Below are 10523 nucleotides of genomic sequence, written 5' to 3' on the forward strand. Positions count from 1 at the left end.
ACAATGTGTTGTAACACAAGATAGTGTATTGACAAGTGTTTCTTCAATACTCTGAGTAATTCAGTTACTGTTGGGAAAGGAGAACAAGCCTATCTTGATGAAACCTTCATCATGTTGTGTGTTCAGTAACAGGGGTAGGGTTTGTGTTCGGTCTTTCTTCTTCTTTCTTCTTTTTACTTGCTTATTGTGGTGTGTGTGTGTGTGTGTGTGTGTGTGTGTGTGTGTGTGTGTGTGTGTGTGTGTGTGTGTGTGTGTGTGTGTGTGTGTGTGTGTGTGTGTGTGTGTGCGTGCGTGTGTGTCGCTGCAGTTCAGAAGGTGAACTGCACCGAGGAGGATTCACCGCCCCCAAATGGTTCCACATGCATTTACTTTGATACGTCTTTGATGTGTCGTTCAGAAAAAAACTAAGTGTATGGTGTTTGGAAATAAGAAAAAGATGCCATCACAGACAATTAAATTGTACAACAACATTCTTGAGAAAATCAAGTATTTTAAGTTTCTAGGAATGTGGTTGGACGAAAGAATGACAGGGAAAAAGCATATTGAGATGGTAGCTTTGAAGTGTGGGAAAATAAATAATGTCCTTAGGTGTGTGGCTGGTTCAGACTGGGGGGCTGATAGAGAATCAATGATGAGGATTTACAGAGCAATGATAAGATCAGCAATTGATTATGGATGCATGGTTTATGGATCAGCAGCTCTTTCAGTGTTAAACAAATTAGACATGGTCCAAGCAAAAGCCTTAAGAGTGTGCTGTGGAGCATTATGTACAACTCCAATAGCAGCATTACTAATAGAAATGGGGGAGATGCCACTAGTATTAAGAAGATATAAACTTGGCTTGAAATACCTAATGAAGCTCAAAGGACAAAGGGAACTGTTACCAACAAAAGACCTACTGGGTGATCATTGGGAGTTTATGGGAATAAGAAAAACTAAAACTAACTTTGCAGAAAATCTTAAATCTGTGCAAAGAAGGCGGTGAAGGAGGAAACAGTGCAAATTCATTTGCAATATGGGGCACCCGAGTACATGGAAAAAATAAACAGGGCTCTAAAAGAAAGGTGGCAAAATTCTTGGGAGAAGGAAAGGAAGGGAGGGCGTACTTTTCAATACAGGAAAAGGTAAAGAAAAATAGGTGCACTTTTAGGTGCATAAGAAAAGATGATGTAGCAATCACAAGACTGAGGCTTGGACACTGAGGAGTGGGCTGGCTCTGATTGGCAAACACCCAGATGGCAGGTGTGAGTGTGGGGAAAGAGAGACTGGGAGCCAACGGGGTTTTATCCTCAGAATCCACTTTTCTCACGATGTAATTTTTTGTTTTTGCTTTACGGCAGTTTCTAAAGCACTTCCCTTGTCCCGCAACGATAACACCAGCTGTTGGAGGTAAGGCTTTTTTTTTTACCCTAGTTACAGTTTTAGTGAGCTAATGTAAAAAAAAAGAAATGCGCGAATGTTTTACATATGTATGTTACTTACAGAGAGTGTTTTTTCTAATGCTCACTAGTGCCGATGATAAAGCTTCTTTTTTTTGTAACGATTATGAGCCATTTCTTTATCCTAAAATAGAAACCTGGATTAGAATCATAATTTTAAGAATGCATTAATTTAGTTTACATCAGTAAACAATCTGCTAGAGAGCAGTGTTCTGTTGTTCTCCTCATGCCTCTTCCTTTCTTGATCTCTACAGTCGGACCTTGATGCTGTGACAACGGACAAGTCTTCTTCCTCTGTCCTTTTCCCCTGCCTCTGTTCAGTATGTTCAGTGTTGTTAAATCATTTCTCTTTTTTTTTTATTAGTTACTGTTCTTATTGTGTTCTTGTTAGTGTGATGTTTGAATAAACTTGCCTGTTGCAATGTTGGTATAATGTTTGTTTAATTACTGTTATACAACTGTTACTGTTTCAATGTGACCCAGACCATATTTCTCATTTAACAAACATGTGTATCTTATAGGGATGGGCGTGAGGAATCGATTACTCGAGTACTACTCGTTACAAATGAACTCGGTTGGTGGACAGGCAAACTCGAGTTTGCATATACACACACAAACAAAGTTTTCTGAAGCAAATGTATCAATTTTCTGTCGGCGCCACTAACGCATGACGTGGGCACAAAGAAAATTAAATGCATCCATTTCCATGGCGCGTTCCGTGCCGTGTGCAGGCACGCCAGAATTCAAAAAGTTAAGAGATGGCGGTTAAAGCAAATCGCAGCGAAGAATTTAAATACTTTAAAGAAATAGGAGATCATAAGGTGAAATGTAAAATATGCCAAGCGAAATCGAGCTACCAGAAAGTACTATGCGGCAACATATGCTCCTGAAACACAACGGTGAGTTCGGGAAAGCAGACCCGCAGCAACGGTGAAAGTGAAAGTGTGTCGGCTATTTTCACCGCCGCAAGACGCAGCTGTAATCCCGGGCGTGTAGAGAAGATCACAACTCTGAGTATTTCGATAGTCCATTTGCTGCCGTTTTATTTGCAGCTTTAAGCATTTATTTGCAATGGTTAGGCTACTTGTTTCGTTTTTTTTAAACTGTTACAGGCCTTGGTTCGACGTGATTTAAATTGTGAGACGCTGCGCATATTTATTTTTGTAAGGAAAATGTGTTTTGAACGTTTGCAAAAATAAATAATGAATACTCTGATAACTCTGACTGTTTTGATGGAGAATAAGCATTACATGTTTGGTTGGTGATATTGCCGTTTATCATCGGGCCTGCCGCCTATTCCTGCTGCAGATGCGTTGCATTCTAAAAATAGATTTGATTTAACGAGTACTCGATTGATCCTCGAGGAATTCCTTCGATCACTCGAGTTTGGAATTTACTACTCGTGCCCATCCCTAGTATCTTATAATGTGTTGCATGGCAGAGCAATTATGGTATATTCAATGGCTTAAAACAAACCCATCTGTAAAGATCAGTGAATGCATAGAAATCAATGACAAGTGGTGTAGATGGTTTTCCCTCTGTGCAAGGTCATTAGCCCAAGTCCTACAAAAAAATAACGACTGTAATAGCAGATGTTGAAGTTGTTAAATCGTTAACTAACCATTTGTATGGAACAATCGGTTAAGGTAAGTTAAGTGCTTGAGTCTCGACACTTTAGAGAGAATGTCTAGCGCGCAACTTGAATAAGCCATGGGCGATATTACCCGGGCTCCAGCGCAACTTTCCTTACCAGGTGAAGCCTCAGGTAGCCTAGGACCATTCATACAGGAGCAAGCAAGAACGTTACCTTTTTCTGTCCTTGGTAAACGAAAAGACGGACAATCCGTTTCCACTGTAAGTGCAGTTTATCATTGCACATTTACGAGGCATTTCTTTTTTAAACTATCTTTATTTTCGAAAAATAGACAATGATAGATTAAATGATATTGAGCGGGATATTGACTGTATTATTTAAGGTGGTCATACCGTAGCCTACCAAGTGAACTCATTCTTACATGCAAGGGTCTTGAATGAATAATATACATAAATATTTTTTTGCAATTCATTGTAAATAGTCCTACTCTCCGTGTGTAGCCCCGCCTTCTCCTGTGAACCAAGAAAGCCTGCCCCGAGACGAAGGGGGATTCTACCCCGTCTTTTACACAGGGAAGACATTGAGATTGCAGGGCATGCCAAGCCGTGACCGAACGAGCTTGGCAGTATAAAAAGGCCTAATCTGTTGGTAGTGGGGATTGACAACTATTCTGTGAAAATGAAAGAATATGTCTTGTGTGTGTTTCCTTCTTATGTGGAAAGCAGCAGACCCCAGACACAAATCAATCAAGGTTTCAATCAAGGTTGAAGAGGCTATTGGTGGAGGCATGCCGGCCGTAGGTTAGTAATACACATTGCATCTATGCAAGAAAACAACCTTTATAAACTGAGAATGTAGTCGAATCTGCCTTCTCAGTAGGAGCCTTTAACCCTTGACCATCCAAAGGGCGACAAGGAAAATGCATAATCAACAAATAGAAGTTAAAAAGAATGTCAAAATATAATTCTTCCAAGACACAAGTGTGTACAAGTACATACTGTATACCTTTATGAAAATGATTAATTAAAAACATAACTTTCTCTCTTTCTCTGTTTTCCTCTCTGAAGAAGACAATGACATCAGAGACTGCAGCACGCAGCGCGGCGCCATCTCGGAGAGTCTGCGTGTGGACGCCCCTGGCTCCTCCCACACGTCAAGTCACAGCGGAGAGCTGCGCATCCTGAGCGTTTACGGACAAGGGAAGGGCCCACTGGCGGTGGATGGCCATGACACCCTCTTTGCCGCATCAGAACTGGAGGCCTTGAGCTCGCTGTCCGCTGACCACAGCGTGGCCAAGAGCCTGAACTGCAGCGTGAGGCTGGTCCGCCTTGAGGAGCTGACTGGGCATCAGGGCGGCCGCAAGGGCCGGCCCGGTGTCTTGTGTGGAAAGGTTATTCCCAACAATGCCAACATGATCATCCACATGATGCCTCACTTTGGGGAGAAGCCCTACAAGTGTGACCAATGCACAAAGTGCTTCAGTCTGAAAGGCACCTTGAAGATCCACCTGAGGACTCACTCTGGGGAGAAGCCCTACAAGTGTGACCAATGCACAAAGCGCTACAGACAGCAAGGCGACCTGAAGACCCACATGAGGACTCACTCCGGCGAGAAGCCCTACAGGTGTGACCAATGCATGAAGTGCTTCCGTCATGGCGTCTCCCTGAAGTTCCACATGTCGACTCACACCGGGAAGAAGCCCTACAGGTGTGACCAATGCAGGAGGAGCTTCAGTCGGAAAGACAACCTGAAGACCCACATGTGGACTCACTCCGGGGAGAAGCCCTACAAGTGTGACCAATGCACGAAGCGGTTCAGTCTGAAAGGCACCCTGAAGATCCACCTGAGGACTCACTCCGGCGAGAAGCCCTACAGCTGTGACCTATGCACGAAGTCTTTCTGTCAGAAAGACTACCTGAATAGCCACATGAGAACTCACTCCGGCGAGAAGCCCTACAAGTGTGACCAATGCATGAAGTGCTTCAGTCTTGGCTCCACCCTGAAGATCCACCTGAGGACTCACTCTGGGGAGAAGCCCTGCGTGTGTCTGCAGTGCAACGCCAGCTACAGCGACCCAAGCAGTTTGTGTGTGCACTTTGACACAGGGTAACCGGACGCTTTGATTGAGACCTCTGTCCTGTATTGGTTGAAATTAGTACTTTTTGTTTTTCTTTTCATCACGATTAAACGCTTTCAACTTTTGATTTGCCTGCTGTTTTTATTAATTTATGTCAGTGTTGAATAACTTATTTCAAGGATACTTCTGACAGCAAAATATTTGATTCAATGTAGAGCTTGATCAGGGGAAGATACAGGCAGCAAAATTACCAAGCATACAGTCAATGAGACGATGGGTGTACATGATTCTAATAGGAAACTTTCACATCGTGGGTAAATACAAAGGAAACAAAGGTCAGGGGGAGGGGCCTTCGTGGAGTTTAGGGTTGGCCAGAGGAGAGACCAAGTTAAATTGCAATTCACAATATGGGTGAAGTGGACATGGCTGCAAGACAGTTAAAGGTATCTAAACAACAAAGAAGTCTGGATTGCCCTGAGTATCAAACTTGGTGCCCATAGTTGCAAATGCAAACTATCTTAACACCTTTCAATTAGAGAGGACGGGAGGTATCTCTAGGTCCATGGAGAATGCATAGAAATTCATTCAAATTGACAAATTATTCAAACAGGGTTCATATAATTTGTACATTAAAGTTGTGCTTGATATTGCCACAACATTGTCATTACCGTTATCTTTGTTATTACAAAAAGCCTGCAAAGTTCACTTGTGTAATAGACTGCGATTGAACCGCACATTATACATGATTGTGTTCATTCCACTTACCTTTCCATTCCGTGTGCTTAATGCTAACTACCTTGGATGGATTGTATCATAATAGGCGATAACGGTTGAAGATGATGCATTTTAAAAGGTCCCTGGTTAAATGTCTAGATCTCAGTGATGCTCAGTTTAGGCCGGTCCTCCCTCTAGAATGCAGCATTATTCTAACGGGACAAAGTCAGAGGATTCCTAGCATTGGTCCCCCTTTACTCCCTGTTTGCAGCGGCGGCTGGTGATCCAATTCGTGGGTGGGGTGCAGTAATGGACGGGGGTCCTCCTCAAGAAAATATAGAATTGGTTTCTGGGATGCCCACTAGCTAAAAATGTATTCTTATTCATAGCCTACATCCTGACTTGCAGGGCCTGGACAAGCTTACACTGCTTTCACTTTCATTCCACTAGCCATTGCTATTTGACCCATGGTTGTTATTCTGATATTGAGGCATATCATGATCAATGTTCTATAGCGTTTTACCGGAGTCTCAAGGTCTGTTTCAAATGCAGTTTGGGACCGTTGTATATATATTTTTTATATGCTCCATGCCAAAAGACTTAATTAATATGTAACTTACTTGTTCCTTTTAAGTATAACATTGCGTGATTGAGGAGTCCAATTCCTCCACTGAAATGGGTAGAAAGTGCTTTTACGGCTCTCTGCTAGTTAACTATCTGTCACTTCTCTCTGCATGTAGGTATGTTGCGCAATGCACGAATGCTGCTGAGGGAGGTAGTCTATTAGATTCATTGGCTGAATTGTCCAATCAGCTCCAAATTACTACAATGTGTTGAAACACAAGACAGTGTAGTGACAAGTGTTTCTTCAATACTCTTGAGTAATTCAGTTACTGTTGGGAAAGGAGAACAAGCCTATCTTGATGAATCCTTCATCATGTTGTGTGTTCAGTAACAGGGGTAGGGTTTGTGTTCGGCCTTTCTTCTTTTTACTGTGTGTGTGTGTGTGTGTGTGTGTGTGTGTGTGTGTGTGTGTGTGTGTGTGTGTGTGTGTGTGTGTGTGTGTGTGTGTGTGTGTGTGTGTCGCGCTGCAGTTCAGAAGGTGAACTGCACCGAGGAGGATTCACCGCCCCCAAATGGTTCCACATGCATTAACTTTGATAAGTATTTGATGTGTCGTTCAGAAAGAACTAAGTGTATGGTGTTTGGAATAAGAAAAAGATGCCATCACAGACAATTAAATTGTGCAACAACAATCTTGAGAAAGTCAAGTGCTTTAAGTTTCTAGGAATGTGGTTGGACAAAAGAATGACAGGGAAAAAGCATATTGAGATGGTAGCTTTGAAGTGTGGGAAAATAAATAATGTCCTTAGGTGTGTGGCTGGTTCCGACTGGGGGGCTGATAGAGAATCAATGATGAGGATTTACAGAGCAATGATAAGATCAGCAATTGATTATGGATGCATGGTTTATGGATCAGCAGCCTTTTCAGTGTTAAACAAATAAGACATAGTCCAAGCAAAAGCCTTAAGAGTGTGCTGTGGAGCATTCTGTACAACTCCAATAGCAGCATTACCAATAGAAATGGGTGAGATGCCGCTAGTATTAAGATGATATAAACTTGGCTTGAAATACCTAATGAAGCTCAAAGGACAAAGGGAAGTGTTACCAACAAAAGACCTAATGAGTGATCATTGGGAGTTTATGGGAATAAGAAAAACTAAAACTAACTTTGCAGGAAATCTTAAATCTGTGGTGCGGATGTTAGTGTTTGTCCTCCAGTGTGTCGCTCAGTTGCTCCGTCATGGCTGATCCCCGATCCCAGTGTTGACCTAAAGATTATGAGTGTAAGCAAATCAAGGATGTCAGAGGGTGTAGTAAAAGAGATAGAAGTCTGGCAGCAACAAGTATGGGGAGACCATCTACTCATTTACACTGATGGGTCAAAGGAGCGTGAGAGTGGTAAAGTAGCAGTGGGTATTAGCATTCCTGAAATCGGGTACAGAATAGGGTATAGAGTCTCAGATCATATGTCAGTAGTCACAGCAGAGATGGTGGCAGTCTTATGGGCCTTACGATGGGTGCAGGATAATAAACAGGGGTATTCAATAATATGTAGTGATTCAGCTGAAGCTTTCATTTCAATAAAAGAAGGAAAATCCAAGTCCAGACCGGGTTAGGGTTAGGGTTAAGGTGGGGAGGGAGGTGGGGTTTCTCTGGGTGCCGGCTCATGTGGGTGTGAAAGGGAACGAGGAGGCGGATGAGGAGGCAAAGAAGGCGGTGAAGGAGGAAACAGTGCAAATTCATCTGCAATATGGGGCACCCGAGTACATGGAAAAAATAAACAGGGCTCTAAAAGAAAGGTGGCAAAATTCTTTCGGAGAAGGAAAGGAAGGGAAGGGCGTACTTTACAATACAGGAAAATGTAAAGAAAGATAGGTGCACTTTTAGGTGCATAAGAAAAGATGATGTAGCAATCACAAGACTGAGGCTTGGACACTGTGGGCTGAGGAGTGGGCTGGCTCTGATTGGCACCCAGATGGCAGGTGTGAGTGTGGGGAAAGAGAGACGGTAAAACATGTACTTCTCCAGTGTGGGCGCTATTCCAGGCAAAGGAGGACTCTGTACCGGAGGCTTGGAACAGCTGGAGAATTAGTTTTCAGTATGCGCACCCTTTTAAATCTGGCTTCAGTGGATAAAACAAAGGAATTGATGGACTACCTTCACATCATTGGAGTATATAAAAGGATTTAAAGTTTAGGGGGAAATAACAAACAGTGGGGGGCAGTAATACGCCATAGCTGTGTCAAGGCTGCCTAAATAAAAGAAGAAGAAGAAGTTACGCCTCCAGAGGATATAGGAAGTTCTCTGTTTGCAGACGATGGGGCTTTGTGGAAAAGGGGAAGAAATGTGATGCATATTATTAGTGAAGTCCAGTCTGCAATTGATGGGGTGACAGAGTGGGGATTTGACTGGGGGTGCAGATTTTCGGTAGAGAAAACTCAAACTGTATTTTTCACTAGGAAAAGAATTGAGGATGGGATGAAATTGAGGATGTATGGGAAAGAGTTGGAGAGAGTTGGCTCATTTAAATATTTGCGAGTTATTTTTGATTCTAGGGTAACATGGGCAGACCATATTAGGAAGATAGAGGATAAATGCAAAAAGGTCATAAATGTGATGAGATGTTTGACTGGTAGGGATTGGGGAGCGAGCTGTTCAGCTTTAAAGACTATATATGTAGCTATGATTAGATCTGTGTTTGATTATGGGTGTATAGTGTATGGGTCAGCCGCAGTGTCTCTCTTGAGAAAGCTGGACGTGATTCAGGCAAAGGCATTAAGGGTATGCAGTGGGGCTTTTAAATCATCACCAGTGCCTGCTCTGCAGGTAGAAATGGGGGAAATTCCGCTGGAGTTGAGGAGGAAACAATTGATGGGGAACTATTGGGCTAATCTGCGAGGGCACAGTGAGTCTCACCCCACAAAAGGAGTGTTGAAAGAGTGCTGGGTTTATGGGAAGTGTGAGAGGAATCATTTTGGTCGGAATGATATAGCGAAAGAGTTTGGTGTGGGTGAATTGAAGCTTAGTCCAACAGTGGTATATCCATTAATGCCGCCATGGAGGATGGTGTGGCCAGAGGTGGACTGGTTTGTGTTGGATATAAAGAAGAGAGAGAGAGAACAGATAGACCTGGCTAGTGTTTTTAATGTTCATCTTCTTATAGAGTACAGTGAGTATGTTCATGTTTTTACAGATGGTGCCAAACAACCTGAGACAGGAGTGACAGGGTTTGGAGTAGTTGTTCCATCAAAAAGAATTGAGTTTAATGGAAGAAAATCTGATAATTTGAGCGTTTATACAGTGGAGATGTTGGGGGTGCTGGTTGCATTAAAATGGGTGGAATCAAGTACAGTGGAAAAAATTGTGATCTTCACAGATTCAGCATCTGTTTTGGCAAGTATGAGGTTGTTTTATTCAAGTAGTCGCCAAGGTTTGTTATATGAAGTTCTACAGTCAATTACGAGAATCGTTCAGCAGGGGAGGCAAATACATTTTTTATGGGTTCCAGCTCATGTAGGGGTGAAGGGAAATGAGAAAGCCGATAAGATGGCGAAGAAGGCATTGGGGAAGGAAAAAGTAGAAATGAATATCAGTTTAAGTAAGGCAGAAGTTAAAAGCCTGATATGGGAAAAAGTTAACAAAATGTGGCAAGACAAATGGGACAGTGAGGAGAAAGGGAGATATTTATATAATATTCAATAAAGTGTTAATGTTAAAATAAGGTATAGTGGTCAGAGGAAGGATGAACACATTTTGATAAGGTTAAGGTTGGGGCACAGTGCACTAAATAAAACAATGAATTTGATAGGTGAACACCACACTGGATTATGTGAGGGGTGCCAGGTAGAGGAGACAGTGGAACATGTTTTAATGAACTGTAGTGGTTATGGGATGGAGAGGGAAAGTATGAAAAATCAATTGAGAGAATTGGGTATGCAGGAGTTTACTTTGGAAAATATTTTAAGATTAATGAAGAGGAATTGTATAAAAGTATTGTTTGGCTTTTTGAGAGAAACAGGGTTATATGATAGGATATAGAGTAGAAAGAAGGTGTGAATGAGTGAGTGTTTGGATATTTTTTTTTTGTTTTGATTCATTAACTAGATCAGAAGAGGGCGGTAATGCACCAAGTTGT

General features: G+C 42.3%; 1 protein-coding gene across 1 annotated transcript; it reads left to right on the plus strand.

Annotated features, from left to right (window-relative positions):
- Positions 1–4093: 4093 nt before the first annotated feature.
- LOC115541730 (zinc finger protein 431-like) lies at positions 4094–6108 on the plus strand. The gene is made up of 2 exons (XM_030353578.1): positions 4094–5010; positions 6096–6108. The coding sequence occupies exons 1-2, from the start codon at positions 4445–4447 to the stop codon at positions 6106–6108; spliced, it is 579 nt and encodes a 192-aa protein (XP_030209438.1). The 5' UTR covers positions 4094–4444.
- Positions 6109–10523: the final 4415 nt, after the last annotated feature.

Source organism: Gadus morhua, chromosome 4 (assembly GCF_902167405.1).
Source record: "Gadus morhua chromosome 4, gadMor3.0, whole genome shotgun sequence".
NCBI lineage: Eukaryota > Metazoa > Chordata > Actinopteri > Gadiformes > Gadidae > Gadus > Gadus morhua.